Source organism: Acinonyx jubatus, chromosome E3 (assembly GCF_027475565.1).
Source record: "Acinonyx jubatus isolate Ajub_Pintada_27869175 chromosome E3, VMU_Ajub_asm_v1.0, whole genome shotgun sequence".
NCBI lineage: Eukaryota > Metazoa > Chordata > Mammalia > Carnivora > Felidae > Acinonyx > Acinonyx jubatus.
The window spans coordinates 38,813,360-38,828,523 of NC_069398.1; the positions used below are offsets into that span (position 1 = coordinate 38,813,360).

Below are 15,164 nucleotides of genomic sequence, written 5' to 3' on the forward strand. Positions count from 1 at the left end.
GACACTCACGCCGACGGGGGCCCGTGAGCACCTCCTCTCTGCACCTGCTTGGACTGCACGGGTCGGATGGAAGTTCCGTGTCGCTCGCACTGGGGTCTCCCAGATGGACAGGAATTCTGACACTGCCATCTCTTGGGGCAGCCCCATAGCTGCTCAGAGCTCCAGAGGCCTCCCCCCCATGAGTCCACTCCCTCCGCAGTTCGAGAGCCACAGGGCGTCACCTGCCCTCTCCCGTCACATGGTCCCAGAGCAGAGGGCACAGGGCCAGGCCGGTCCGTGGATGGAGACGGGTCCACGGGGCGGGGCCCCCTCCTGCCCCGCTCCTGCTCATTTCCCCCAGGAGACCCTATTTTATGACGTGCGCACCACACGGAGCGGGGCGACAGTGTGCCTCTGTGCCCCTTTGTGTGACAGAGAGCAGCAATTGTGAAATTATGTTTCAATGATGACCTTTTTTTTTTAAGTTCGCTAGGAAGAACAAAACTATCAACAAGGAACACAAATTTTTAAAAAGGGGAGCAGTGGCCGGCCATAGGTGCTCCGGCCCCCCGTTCCTGTCCCCCAGGGCTGTAAGGTGAGCGTCACCGAAATACTCTCATGGGTCCACTCCCCTTGGCCCCAGCCCAGCCTCTGGTACCCATGTCCTTCCTGCAGGACGGTGGCTCCAAGGACTTCCTCGTGCCTAAAAGGCAGGAGATGCTTCTCAGAGCTCACCCTCGGGCACTGACTGCCCGCCCCCCCGCCCCTCCCTGGGACACCTCCCCTCAGTCCCCTGCCTACCTCCCTGCAGCCGGTCCCAGGCTCCCTGGAGGGTCCCTCTGCCCCCACCCGACCTATAAGCTAGGTGGTCGGTGTTTCCGGGGACCGGACCTCGGCCCTTTTCTGCCCAGCCGCTTTGAGGGTCCACAATTGGTCCCCCTGCAGCACCAGCTGACCCTTTTTCTGGGACCTGTATGCCCCGCTGCCTCCGTGGCCATGGCCCTGGGTAACCCATGAGCACCAGGCACAGGCAGCAGAGGGGAGCTGTTGTCCCCCTCGTCGGATGGTTCCACCCCAGAAGGAGAAACCCAGAGCTGTCCTCGATGTCCCCGTCCCTATGTCCTGCCCACCAGTGGCACCCTGCCCACGCACCCTGCAATTCACCCCCTCAACGTGTATGACTCAGTGGCTCCTAGTATATTCACCAGTCTAATTCCAGAGTATTCGTCCCCCTGAACGGAAACCCCAGACCCCTTAGCATCATTCACTCTTCTTGTTTCTGTCGCTACGCGCTAAGCCCCATGCAGTTCCTCTCTCTGGCGCTGGGAGGTTCTGAGGCATCCAGGCGACTGGGCCATGCAGGCCGCCATAACAAATACCGAGCAATCAACATTTATTCCTCGAGGTTCTGGAGGCGAGAGGCCGGAGATCAGAGTGTGACCTTGCTGTGTCCTCACACGGGCTGGGGTGGGGGCTGACTAGCTAACCCCCCGGCCTCCAAGGGCACCGGTCCGTCGTCGTAAGGCTACGCTCCCCCTCCTCGTACCATCGCCTGTCATTGGGTTTCAGCATGTGACTGTTGGAGGGACGCGTTCACCCCTCAGCCCCAGGTAAGGCACTCGTAGAGTCCAGACGGCTCTCTAGCTGGTCCTCGCGTTGACGGACAGCCTCGTTCCAAGCCCGCTGAGTCACCGAGAGCCCCGGCCGCTTGCCTGCAGGACCACGGCAGCCTCCAGCTTCGCCTGTTTGCAACCCATCCCCGTGACAGCCAGGGGCTTTTCTAGAATGCAATCCCACCGTGCAACACCTGCCTCAGGTGTTTGCTCCCTGGTGTCCACATCGAGTAGGACTGCCTGGTTCAAGGACCAAAAGCCAGAGGTACCAGTGGTGGCGATGGGGAGGTGGGGGGCGGGGGGTCCTCTGGAGACCAACCAACGACAGGGCAGCCCGTGGCCTTAGGCTGCACCCTCAGCACAGCTCTGCAGAGCCCAGAGCCTCCTGGCTGCCGACCCCACTGTCCCCCTGAGGGCTCTGAGGACACTAGAAGGGCCCCTCCGCTTTGGAAATAAGGCCCTGGCTTGAGCCTTGGGCTCTAGTGTCTCACCCCCGACGCTTTGGAGAAAGGAGTATTTGCCTAGCACATAGCAAGTGCACAGAAAATACTTATTAAAGATGTGACTGAGGGCACCTGGGTGGCTCAGTCGGTTAGGCGGCCGACTTCGGCTCAGGTCATGATCTCACGGTCCGTGAGTTCGAGCCCCACGTCGGGCTCTGGGCTGACGGCTCAGCGCCTGGAGCCTGCTTCAGATTCTGTGTCTCCCTCTCTCTCTGCCCCTCCCCTGCTCACGCTGTCTCTCTCTGAGTCAAAAATAAATAAAAACATTTTTAAAAAATTGAAAAAGAAAAAAAGATAAAGACGTGACTGAGTAAGAGAGGAGGGTTGGGCCCGTGGGGACCCCATCAGGGTCCTGCTCAGGTCCATCCACACCGTGGAATATCACGCGGCCTTTAAAAGGAGGGAAATCATGTGCCGTGACACGGCTGAACCTGGGGGACGTTATGTGAAGTGGAACAAGCCAGTCACAAAAGGTCAAGTACTGTGTGATCCCACTTATATGGAATATTTACAGTCAGAAATCATAGAAACCGAAACTAGAAAGGTAGCTTCCAGGAGGGTGGGGGCTGGGAAGGGGGAGCTTCAGTGCTGCAAGACGAAGAGGTCCCAGGGCCATTGCACAGTGATGTGAATATACTTAACACTATTGAACTGTTCGCTTTTTAAAACTTTTTTGTAACATTTATTCATTTTTGACAGACAAAGAGAGAGACAGAGTGTGACTGGGGGAGGGGAGGGGAGAGAGGGAGACACAGAACCGGAAGCAGCTCCAGTCTCCGAGCCGTCAGTCCAGAGCCCGACGCGGGGCTCGAACCCACGAACCGCGAGATCATGACCTGAGCTGAAGTTGACACTCAACCGAGCGAGCCACCCAGGCGCCCTGAACTGTTCACTTGGAAAGAGCGAAGAATGTAAACTCAACGTTAGGTGTTATTTCCCACTGAAAAAAGGAGAATGAGGGGCGCCTGGGTGGGTCAGTCGGTTGAGCGTCCGACTTCGGCTCAGGTGACGATCTCACGGCTCAGTCTGCGAGTTTGAGCCCCGCATCAGGCTCTCTGCTGTCAGCGTGGAGCCATCTTCAGATCCTATGTCCCCCCACCCCGTCCCTCCCCCGCTTGTGCTCTCTCTCCCCAAAATAAAAATAAACATTAACAAAAGAAGAAGAGCAATAAGCACATGCCAAGAGCCAGAAGGTGCTCGCCGTAAATGCTCCCCACCAAAGACTCCGGCTGCCAGAGGGGTGTGGAGGGTAAGCGCGGGGGGCTGGACGTCAGGCTGGAGTGTGATTTGACGGCAGTGGCCCAGACTCTGGCAGAGGCCGCACGGATGGGAAAGGGACGAGAGACAATCAAGAGACGCCACGAGTGCACTTGTGCTCTCCCCGCCCCCCAGTTCACGGCTCGGATCCAACCCCCAGCACCACAGAACATGATCCCATGAGCAAACAGGTCACTGCGGAGGTGATCAGTCAAGGTGCGGTCACACTGGCATGGGCCGGGCACAGACATCTGGACCCAGACCCCCACACGCGGGGAGAGCGCCGGGCAAAGATGGAGGCCGAGGTGGACGTGATGATTCTAGAAGCCGAGGAACACTGAGGATGACAACTGACATCCAGCATCCAGTCGAGAGGCATCGGACAAACGCCCACTCACGGCTCCCAGAAGGAACAGGCTCTGCTGATGGCTGAGTCCCAGGGTCCCAGCCTGCAGACCTCGAGGCAACACATCTCTGCTGTTAAAGCGCCCAGTCTGTGGGCCTTTGTCCAGACGCCCCAGGAACCGGCTGGGGGCAGGAGGGTGTATCGGTGGAGGGGAGGTTGTGCGGGTCCGTATAACCAGCAAACCTCCAATCTCAGCGGCTACACGGCTGATGTTTGTTTACCTCTCCCGCCTCCTGACGCTTCCGGTTAGTGGGCACCTTCCACAGGGTCCCTCAGGAATCCAGCTCCTTCCACCCTGCCCCAGGCCCCTGGCATCTCCCGCGTCTGGTTGCTGAAGGGAGGAGAGACAGCCCCGCAGGGGCCCACGCGTGCGCTTTCCAAACCTGGAGATCTTGTTAAATACAGGTTCTGATGAAGGAGGCTGGGGGTGGAGCCTGAGAATCTGCATTTCTAACGAGCTGCTCTGTGGTGCTAATACTGCTGGCCCCGCCCCCCCCCCCCCCCCCCGCTTTGCCTTATAAGAGGCACCACTCCTGCCCACGCCCCATCTGCCTGAACTCCCCCCCAAGAGTCGAATGCAGGGGACACGGGGAAATGAAGTTCAGCTGTTTGCACAGGAGCTGGAGGAACCAGGATCAGTAAACACAGGTGGAGGACCTGAGTAGGCAGGAGGTGGCCCAGCCCTCCCACAGCAGAAGCGCTGTTGGTTTTGGACCGACTAAGTCCTGACCGAGACTCTGGGGGCCTTCAGCCTCTCTGAGCTCCTTGCAAGTGACAGGGTGAAGGTCAAGGTCTTCTTCAGTTGGGGTGCTGTGAGCCACCCAGGACTGGAGCTGGCAATGAGGACACTGCCCCTCATCTCAGGGCCGGGGGGCCTGGAACCGAGCCCCCCTCCTTGTCATCCAGGATCCCCTGTGCGGGAGACAGGGGCCCCCTCGGGAGGTGAGAGTCCCTAGGACAGTAGTCTGGACGGACAGCTTGGCCGGCCCTGCCAGGGAAGGGCCCACCTCCTACTCTACTCCCCCTACTGTCCCCTCCCTGACCCCACCTAGGCCTTTCCTGGGCCGCCTGTGGCCCTGAAGGTGAGGCTCCCCATGCACCTCCATGGCCCAGGCCGTGGCCCAGGCCTGCAGAGTTGGGAGGACCCCAACAGGCCCCAGCAGCACTGCCCCTCTCCCTACCACGCTTGGAGGAGAAGGGGGCCAGGCCAAAGGGTGGCGACCCGCCGCTCCCTGGTTGGGGGGTGGGGGGGCTTAGATTCTCTGTGCGCAGCTAGCACACGCGGGTGAGACTCCCACCCCGGTGCTCCACGGGGCCTGGAAAGTGGGAGGCGAGCCTTGGCCAGCCTGGCTGCCGAGAGGGCTTCCCTCAGGAGGCGAACCCCGCGACGGCTTCGAGTCTCAGCAAGCCCACCTCCTTCCAACGTTCACTCCTTGGGCTGCCCGCCCTAGGATCCCAGAGCCTCATCGTGGGGCGCTAACCGCTAGGTCTCCGCCGGTCGCGTCACCGCCTCCCGCACCTTGGCCTTGCTAGAATCCGCCCCGAGCCACCCTGTCTGCGGGGCGGGGACTGGTCCGTCCCGGCTGAACGGCCTGGTGAGGGCCCGGGGAGAGGTGGGGAGGCTGGATTGAGGGGCGAGGGAGGTGGGCGGGGCGGGGCCGCTCGGGCCCGGCCACCACCCCCCTCCGCCCCGGCCCCCGCCCCCGCCCTCCCACGCACCTGCGCTGGCCTCCCCCCAAGCCCTGGGGGCAGCCGGCGGGCGGCGCTGGGAGATCAGAGGATTCGCAGGAGTTGGGCCCGGGGAGGGGGCGGGGAATTTCCCCCCACGCCTGCCCGGGCCTGCTCCCCTCCCCCTCCCCCGCCAGGTTGGGGTTGCGGGGGGGGAGGGGGGCTCCGCTGGGGGAATTCCGCCGCGCTGCGAGGGCTCTGGCGAGCCTGGGCTGGGGGTCCTACGGAAAGAAGGGGGAAGAGAGGAGGGGACAGGCTGGGACCGGGGGCGCAGCTGCCTTCCTCTCCAGACACCAGCTGCCCCTGCCTGTCCGGGATTGAGCGTCCACCATCCCCTCGGGTGCGGGCGCCGGGAGTGGCACTTCCTCCGTCCGGCCGGAGCCATTCGGTACTTGGGAGAGGGGCGTGTTTCACCGCCACCGGGGTCCCTCTGTCCACCAGCCTGGCCCTTCCTCCTCCACACACCCCTAGAACCTGCACGGACTTTGAGAGGGGGAGGGGAGAGGAGAAGCGTGCTGGGACACCGAGGGTCCCGGGGCAGTGTGTTGGGAGTTGGGGGGGGGGGGGGTTGGCGTGGGAGGCGTCTGGACCTGCTGCCTCCGCTCCAGTCTTGGGCGGGGCTTCCCGGCCTCGGGGGGATGGGGTGGGGAGGGAGGGACCCAAGGGGGAGGGACCCACAGAGGGACGCGAGGGGGCAGGAGCCAGTGCGTTAGAGACCTGAGCGAGGGAGAGCAGGGCGCCGCGGGAGAGGGCGGGTGTGGACGCGAGGGCAAGCCCCCCCCCCCCACACACCCGCCGCCCCAGCACTAAGAGGCAGTGACGGAGACCGCCCCTGGCCAGAGAACCCCGGGGACAGCCAGAGGGGACACGGGGGCAAAGAGACGCCTCCTGGGGCAGAAACCCTGGAGGCAAATACTCGCGGGAGAGAGCTCACCGCTCCAGACGGAGAGCGCCGCCCAGAGCGGGGCGCGAACAGGCTGTCAGAGGACAACGCCCCCCAGGTCGCCTGGAAGACCCCGGAGCGACCCCGGGGGTGGCGTGGGCCGTGTGCGGGCCAGGGCAACCTCTCTTGGGCTGGGGGCGATGGAGACACGGGCCCCGCAGGGCCTCCTGCTTCTCCTGCTCTTCCTCCCGCCGCTGCCGCCCCGCGGGGCCTCTGCGGGGAGCCTGCACAGCCCAGGTGAGTCCCGCCCCCGCGACTGGACCGTGGTCACCGGTCTCTCCTCTGCCTCCGTGCCTAGGAGCCGGTCCCGAAGCGGAGGAGGGGGCAGAGCAGGTGGCGGGAGGAGCTGAGCCTCGGGGCCCCGCAGGCGCCGGGGGCGCGGACGGGGGAGCCGGGCGGGAGTTAGAGTTGGGGGGGGGGGCGGTGAAAATGCGGGAGAAGGTCGGGACCTCCCCAGCCTCCGCGGTCGCCTCGCAGGCCTGTCCGAGTGCTTCCAGGTGAATGGCGCCGACTACCGCGGCCACCAGAACCGCACGGGTCCGCGCGGGGCCGGCCGCCCGTGCCTCTTCTGGGACCAGACGCAGCAGCACAGCTACAGCAGCGCCAGCGACCCCCAGGGCCGGTGGGGGCTGGGCCCGCACAACTTCTGCCGGTGAGGGGCGGGGCCTGCGCTGGGCCCGGGACTGGGCGCACTATTGCAGGCGTCCGCCCCGGGCAGGGCCTCGGTGTGGGTGGGAGGGAGGTCTTGGCTGGGCGGATGCGAGGGCCACCCCGAGGGCCTGGGAGCAGAGCCTAGGCGAGGGACCAGGCCTAGCCCGTTCTGGGGACGGGGCTGGCCGCTCAGGACATTTTCGGGACATTTAGGTGCCCAAACGCTGCAGAGCCTAGGGTCAGGCCTGGGCATTCAAGGAGACTGTGTAGGCGGGACCCAGTCAGAGGGCGAGCCCTGGGGTGGAGGGTCCAGCCCCTGCAGTACAACTTCTACTCTTGGTGACAGAGGGATTGGGGGGGTGGCGTTCAAAGCCACAACTGCTGTCTGGAGCCGCAGGGACCCAGCGAAGCGAGAGGACACCACGAAGCTCAGGGCTCACCACTTTTGCTTTAAAGCAGGGTTGCAAGCCAAGGGAGGTGGCCGAGGCCCAAGGCAGGGTTGGGGACGAACACTGCAGGTGGCTTCAAAGTCCTTATGTATAAGGTCACGTCTTAGCAAAATCTGAAGCCCCAAATATGCCCTCAGCACCCCTCCTTTAAAAAAATAGTTTATTAATTTATTTGTTTGAGAGAGAGCGAGCGAGCAGGGGAAGGGAAGAGCGAGAGGGAGCCAGAATCCTAAGCAGGCTGCACGCTATCAGCACAGAGCCCCACTTGGGGTTCGGACTCAAAAACTGTATCATGACCTGAGCTGAAACCAAAGATCGGTCCCTTAACCGACTGAGCCACCCCACCCAGGTGCCCCTTAAGGACTTCCCACCATCCCCTCCAGAGTCGACAGCCACAAACAGGTGGGCCAAGCCAGAATCTATCTGTGTGACAGTGACAACGGAGAGGAACACACAAACCAGATCTAACACACACGGTGGCCATTCTGCGGAAAGGCTGTGGGGTGGGGCCTGGGGCTTGCAGCCCTCGGGGTGGATCCAGAGACTTCTCCCCCACCGGCAGGAACCCCGACGGTGACGTGCAGCCGTGGTGCTACGTAGCGGAGACAGAGGAGGGCATCTATTGGCGCTACTGCGACATCCCCACGTGTCACAGTGAGTGGGCCGGGCTGGACAAGGGTGGGAAGGCTGGGCTGCCTGGGTAGAGTTCTCTTTTGGAGGCACCGGACAAAGCCGGACTCTGCTGCCCCCTCAGTGCCCGGGTACCTGGGCTGCTTCGTGGATTCGGGGGCACCCCCGGCCCTCAGCGGCCCCAGCGGGACCTCAACGAAGCTCACGGTCCAGGTGTGCCTTCGCTTCTGCCGCATGAAGGGCTACCAGGTACTGCCCCCTCCCCCCTCCGGCTCAGAACAGTGACCCCTGACCTAGACGTCAGGACCCAAATCAACTCCCACTCTGACGTCAAACCCTGACGCTGATTTTGGAGTCTCCTGCCCGATTCCCACTTATGACCCTGACCCTAGAATCCACCCCTACCCCAACCCCTGCCTCTTGGGTCACCCAGTCTGTGCCCCCAGCTGGCGGGCGTGGAGGCTGGCTACGCCTGCTTCTGTGGCTCTGAGAGCGACCTGGACCGGGGACGCCCGGCCCCAGCTACCGACTGCGACCAGATTTGCTTCGGCCACCCGGGCCAGCTGTGCGGCGGCGATGGGCGTCTGGGCATCTACGAAGGTGAGGAGTGGGCGGGGAAGGGGGGCCTGGGCGGTGAGGGGAGAGGGTCTGGGTGGGTCTCGGGGTGCCACGCCCCGGTAGGGGGCGGAATCTGGGAGGGGGAAGCCGTACGCTGGGGGCGGGGCCCGAGAAGGGGAGTGGGGTGGAGGGCAGGCTCCGCCCCTGGGGGGGGTCAGGGGCGGGGCGTGGAGTTGGGGGCGGGACGTGAGGAGGGGATTCGCGGGTCGCGGAAGGAGTAGGACCCGGCTCGAGGGGGCGGTGGGGCAGGTCTGGGGTCGCGGCCCAGCGGGGAGGGGCAGGCGGCCCACCCCGTGAAGGAAGAGCCCGCGGGCCTCGGGGTCCTGACCACCGGCCCGCCCACAGTGTCCGTGGGCTCCTGCCAGGGGAACTGGACGGCTCCGCAGGGCGTCATCTACTCCCCGGACTTCCCGGACGAGTACGGGCCGGACCGGAACTGCAGCTGGGCGCTGAGCCCGCCGGGCGCCGCGCTGGAGCTCACCTTCCGCCTCTTCGAGCTGGCCGACCCGCGCGACCGGCTGGAGCTGCGGGACGCCGCCTCGGGCAGCCTGCTCCGCGCCTTCGACGGCGCCCGCCCGCCGCCGCCCGGCCCCCTGCGCCTGCGCGCCGCCGCGCTGCTGCTCTCCTTCCGCAGCGACGCGCGCGGCCACGCGCAGGGCTTCGCGCTCACCTACCGCGGTGAGAGCCCGCCTCGTCGCCCTGCGCCCGCTGCCCCGCCACCCTGCCTCACACTTCTCTCCGCAGGGCTGCAGGACGCTGCCGACGACCGCGCGCCCCAGGGCTCGGCCCAGACCCCCGCAGCGTCCCCTGACTGGGCCAACGTGAGCTGCAGCCCCCGGCCTGGGGCTCCGGAGGCCGCGACGGGGGGTGAGGCGGGCACGCGTGGCGGGAAGCAGTTTGGGGAGCAGCTCCTCCCAAACCCTGCCTTACGACACCGTGTGCCCGCAGCCCGGGTCTTCTCGACAGTGACGGCCGTCTCAGTGCTGCTGCTGCTGCTGCTGTCGCTGCTGCGCCTGCTGCGCCGACGGTGCGCCCGCTGGGGCAGGGCCTGAGGGCGGACGCAGCTGGGCGCCTGACGCCTCGGTGCCCAGGGGGTCCTGGTGGGAAGCTGGGGCTTTCAAGGGGAACGCGGCTGGGAGGCAATCCCGGGTTCTTGAGGGACAAGGGCTTGCGTCCACACAGGGAATCGCGCGCAGGATCGCAGGCGGAGCAGGACGCTGGAGGTAAGATTGGTTGGGGGTTCAGCTGACATCTGCTCCCTCTCTAGGAGCTGTCTACTGGCCCCGGGAAAAGGGCCCCCCGCGTTGGGGCCTTCCCGGGGCCCCGGGAGAAGCTGGGCTGTGTGGTACCGCCGGCCTCGAGGGGTGGCCCTGCCCTGTCCCCCTGGGGACCCTCAGGCTGAGGTTCTAGCCGCGAGTTACCGGCCCCTGAGCGCCTCCAGCCAGAGTTCCCTGCGTTCGCTCATCTCTGCTCTCTGACTCGGGATCCCTAGGGTCCACTGGACCCTCTGCCAGTGGAATGGACATCTCAGACTCCATGCCGCACTCTACGTTGACCTTCCGCCCCTGTAAGGACAGCTCGGTCTCTGATCATCTCCTGGAGGCCAGACATTGGACAAGAAGCCTCTGGTGCTATTACTGAGAACTTGGTCTGACCCTCGAAGGTCCAGATGGTTGAGGCCAAAGGGCAAGAGGAATCTGGCTCCCCTTCCTCATAAACCTTAATACCGGGGTCTCTGACTTCAGGTTGCTTTTAGAACTTCTTGGGGTGGTTCTGGACTGCTGCCCTAAGTGAAATGTGAGAGGTCAAGAAAAGTAGTCAAAAGGCCAGCCATAGATTCTGAATAAAGGACCTATTTTGGTACAGGGCTCTCTGCAAGTTCTTGCGTGACAAAAAGAGTTGTGTTAATGAGCCAAAGTTGGGTGTATCCATGCAAAGTAAGGTCGGTCCAAGCCTAGAGTGCTTTGGAGCTGCCGGGAAAGTTTAGGACCGAGGAACGGCGGAGGCGGAAGGATGGGTGGACGGGGTCATGGAGAAGGGGAGGAGGGGAAGAGGAGGAGGAGGAGGAGGAGGAGGAGGAGGAGGAGGAGGAGGAGGAGGAAGCGGTTGTGGGCGGGGTTAAGCCGGAAAAGGGATGCATTCCTGGACCCGCCTTAGAATGAACTCGGGCAGGGACGGACCTTTCTCCCGTGACCTCCTGCCCTATCTTCCCCTACATTTCCTGTCTTTTCTGGGTGGAACCGAAGGTGCCTCGCAGTGGGCGACAACAGGGAGAGTTTGACCGAGCTCAGGCTACAAGAAACCCGGCCTGAAGGGCAGGGCATCGCGCGAGGGCGCTCGGCGCGTCAGACACACGTGTGAGGCCTGGCCACTCAGCGTGGCTTGCTGCGCTGTGGCCGAGTCTGGCCGGCGGAGATCACCCCCCTGGCTGGAGTGGGGACGCGCAGACTCTAGACCTGACTGGTCCGAAGGTCCGGGACCGCCAGCACCTTGGACAGAGCCCGGGTGAGGGGTGGGGCTTGGTGGCGACGAGGGTGAGTGCCCAAGGGTGCGTCGACCTAGGGGGTCGCGCAGAAAGCCCGGGCGCGTACGGCAGACTCTAGGCGCCGGGGTCCCTCCAGCAGAGCCACTGGGACCCAGAACGTCGGATCCCAAGCCCACAGCTACCCCATGCAAATGAGGCTGGGAGCGCATATATTATGGTAATCACACTAAAGTCTGGGCGGGCGTGGGTGGGGCTTCCCCGCCAGCCTCGCCCATTGGCCCTCGCAGCGTCGACGTCACGAGTACCGCGCGCGAAACGCCGGCGGGATGGCGGGGGCGAGCTGCTGGGGCGGAGCCTGGCGTCCCCACCAGCGTCCGGCCGCGCCCGTCCTCCCGGCTGCGAAGGGACGACTGACCGCTGCCGCCTCCGCGAGCTGTCCCTGCGGCGCACCTTCCCCAGCGGGACCGGTCTCACTGCGCCCGGGCGCCCCGCGAGTCCCCAGCCTCTGCCCCAGCGTGGGGGCGCCAGGCCCGCGCGTGCGCAGCGCGGGAGGGGCGCGGGCCGGGACCCCCGCCCGGCGCGTGCGCGGACGCAGCGCTGGGCGGCGGGCGGGCACCGGGATGAGTCTCGGCGCGCCGTGGCAGCACTGAGGAAGCCGGGGGCCGGGAGGAGCGCGGGCCGCCCGCGCCGGGCCGGGCCATGGCGTTCCTGGCCGGGCCGCGCCTGCTGGACTGGGCCAGCTCGCCACCGCACCTGCAGTTCAACAAGTTCGTGCTGACGGGCTACCGGCCGGCCAGCAGCGGCTCGGGCTGTCTACGCAGCCTCTTCTACTTGCACAACGAGCTGGGCAACATCTACACGCACGGTGAGCCGCGCCCCGCATCCCACACCCGCGGTAGCCCTGCCCGCGCCGGGCCGGGGCCGGAAGGCCGAGGAGCGCCCCAGTGCTCAGGTCCCGGTCTGCCTGGGCCCTGGCACGGCCAGGAGCCGTGGTGACAAAGCTGCCATTGTCCCAGACGGAACTGTCCTTCCGCTCTCCGGGCGGGGGCCCCCGGGCAGGCGAAGGAAGCAGCATAGGGGACCAAGTCCGCTTAATCCCTCTGAGCCCCGGGGAGGAGTCTGGTGTCCGACCCCCTTCATAATCCCTGTGTCTGGGGCACCTCCCCCGCCAGCACTGGTCCAGGAGAAGGGGTGTTGACTTCGATTAGGAGAGGAAAAGAAACCAGGCCCCAGCCCCTCCCCACGCATTTGCCCTGCCACCCTCGGCCTGGAGCAGCCCAGCCACACGGGGCTCCGCCTGGTGGCGGCTCCTTCCTTCCTCCACCCCCCCTCCCCCCCCCCCCCCCCCCCCCCCGCCCCAGGCTCGGGGCCCCTCCTCCGCGGCCCTGCTCTGCTGACACAGCCCTGCCCGTCCTTGGGCTGCCCCGGCCAGGAGAGGGGCCCCGAACAGGCTGGGCCCAACCTGGGTGCCTGCCTTACCGGGGGACTGTGGCCTGGCCAGACCTTGCCGAGCGTGCAGCCACAGCCCCAGTCCGCTGTGCCAGTCTTTGACCCTGTGAGGGCGATGCCAGAGTGCCTAGGGAAGGGTGTAGGAATCACCCTGGTTGGGACTGAGAGAAATGGAGTGCAGGCAGCGTTGCCTGGGGAGCTGGAACAAGCTCCTCTCAGCCCCTCTCCCCTGCCTGGCTTTGCTTCTTTCCGGAAGACAGAAAGGCCCAAAGCCTCCTCATTTGGTCACTTACAGAGAAGACACAGGGGTTGAGAGAAGCAAGCTAAGTGGCCCTGGGATCTGGTACCATTGCCCACATGTTCTATTTAGAATTCCGCTTGAGGCCATGCCTCCTTCTGGGTTCTGCCAACACAACAGAGTTTAGGGGATTGGGGCTCCTGCTCTCTGGGGAGGTAACGTGGCCTAGGGGTGAGAGCAACTTGGAGTTAAGAGTGCCCAGGTTCTATTCTGCTCCCACCCCTTCCTTGCCGGGGTCACCTGGGGCAGTGACTCGGTTTCTTCACCTGGAAGCGTGGACTGGATCATGGTGTCTACTCCCCCGGCGTCTTGAGAGCTCTGCCAAGTCACTGAAGTCACTGAAGGCGCGGGGCCTGCCTCTGTCAGATAGTGTGCTAATAGCATTGTCAAGATCTGTCTTGCCTCATCCCTTGTGTTATCTCTAGACTGCAGACTCCCTGAGGACAGGACCTGTCCTCTGGCTGAAGCTGTGTGATGGATCATTGTCTCCCTCTCCCAGGGCTGGCCCTCCTAGGCTTCCTGGTACTGCTGCCGATGACCATGCCTTGGGGGCAGCTGGGCAAGGATGGCTGGCTGTGGGGCACACACTGTGTGGCCTGCCTGGCCCCGCCCACAGGCTCTGTGCTCTATCATCTCTTCATGTGCCACCAAGGGGGCAGCCCTGTGTATACTCGGCTCCTTGCCCTGGATATGTGTGGGGTCTGCCTTGTCAACACCCTCGGTGAGCTAACGGACGGGGCGGGTAGGCTTGAAGGATGGGCGCTGGAGGGGGGGAGCGGGGAGGGGTGGGAAGAGGCAGGGGACACTCACAGGAGCCCTGGGTGGAAAGGGCAGGCAGTCTCCTGGACTGACATGCCTTCTCCTGTATCTCTCCTCCGTGCAGGGGCTCTGCCCATCATCCACTGCACCCTGGCCTGTAGGCCCTGGCTGCGCCCAGCCGCCCTGGTGGGCTACACCGTGCTGTCGGGCGTGGCTGGCTGGCGGGCCCTCACCGCTCCCTCCACCGGCGCCCGGCTCCGCGCCTTCGGTTGGCAGGCTGCCGCCCGCCTCCTGGTGTTCGGGGCCCGAGGAGTGGGGCTGGGCTCTGGGGCTCCGGGCTCCCTGCCCTGCTACCTGCGTATGGACGCACTGGCACTGCTCGGGGGGCTGGTGAACGTGGCCCGCCTGCCGGAGCGCTGGGGACCCGGCCGCTTTGATTACTGGGGCAACTCGCACCAGATCATGCACCTGCTCAGCGTGGGCTCCATCCTCCAGCTGCACGCGGGCGTCGTGCCCGACCTGCTCTGGGCCGCCCGCCACGCCTGCCCCCCGGACTGAGCCACCTGGCGCCCACTATGCCGGCCTCTCTACGGTCTTCTAGGACCAAGAGTATCATGCTTCGCTCCTTCTGCTGGTGTGCAAGGGGCTGACTCCCCGGATGCTTCCAGCAAACGGGACTTGCCAGCTGGGAGCCTCATCTGTTTGTCCGTTCTTCCCTGTGGACGAGGACCAGCCTCTTCTACCCACACCTCGGAGCTCAGCTTCCCCTCCTTGCCTTCTTTCGGGGTACTGTGGAGGCTAGAAGGAAACCTTTCCTTCCTGGACCTCAGTTTATCTTCTGTGACCTATGAGGGTATGGCCAGAGGGACTCTGGGGTCACGTCTTAGCTGTGACAGAATTCTACCGGCCCAGAGCTGTCATTCCACCCTGCCCCACACATAAGGTACCTCATGGGTGCCTTGCCCGGCCCTCAGCCCTATTTCCTGACCTGTGTCTGCTCTGCGTGCCAGCCCTCCCAGCAGCCTGAGGCTCACCTTCGCCTTCTCCTTTCTGTCCAGAGACTGTGGAGTGAGGGGTTTGGACCACAAGAGCAGCCTCTTATCCCAGGACCAAGGGGTAGGAGGGGGGCTGCAGCTGCTGCATCCGAGCACAGAGACATGACGACCTGAGTGGGCTGAGGGCTCGCCCTCCACCCTGACTGCCATACTCTGATGGCTCTATCAACACGCTGGGGACGTGCCTGCTCAGGCAGTCTCTGCTCCACACAGAGCATGCTCCTATCTCCAGTGTGCTGGCCTGGGGCCCTGCATCAGGGCTCAGCCACGGCCCATCCCAGGGCCGCAGACCCTGGGCAGCATCAATAAATGGGGCAGGAAGAGCCATTGCCACACAAGCA

At 64.6% G+C, this 15,164-nt stretch overlaps 2 protein-coding genes across 3 annotated transcripts; both read left to right on the forward strand.

Moving 5' to 3' along the window:
• The first annotated feature begins 6,145 nt into the window (after positions 1-6,145).
• On the forward strand, positions 6,146-10,773 carry KREMEN2 (kringle containing transmembrane protein 2). Its single transcript, XM_053213125.1, has 8 exons — positions 6,146-6,666; positions 6,907-7,081; positions 8,092-8,183; positions 8,284-8,408; positions 8,606-8,759; positions 9,123-9,644; positions 9,726-9,804; positions 10,045-10,773. Exons 1-8 carry the CDS (start codon positions 6,570-6,572, stop codon positions 10,253-10,255), a joined length of 1,455 nt encoding a protein of 484 aa, XP_053069100.1. The 5' UTR covers positions 6,146-6,569; the 3' UTR covers positions 10,256-10,773.
• An 837-nt stretch (positions 10,774-11,610) lies between these two features.
• PAQR4 (progestin and adipoQ receptor family member 4) lies at positions 11,611-15,161 on the forward strand. 2 transcript variants are annotated; one of them, XM_027043475.2, is made up of 3 exons: positions 11,611-12,127; positions 13,509-13,730; positions 13,893-15,161. In XM_027043475.2, the coding sequence occupies exons 1-3, from the start codon at positions 11,962-11,964 to the stop codon at positions 14,324-14,326; spliced, it is 822 nt and encodes a 273-aa protein (XP_026899276.1). In that variant the 5' UTR covers positions 11,611-11,961; the 3' UTR covers positions 14,327-15,161. The 2 variants fall into 2 exon arrangements, with proteins under 2 accessions (XP_026899276.1, XP_026899277.1); XM_027043476.2 differs by having other exon boundaries at positions 11,988-12,127; positions 13,435-13,730.
• The last annotated feature ends 3 nt before the right edge of the window (positions 15,162-15,164 follow it).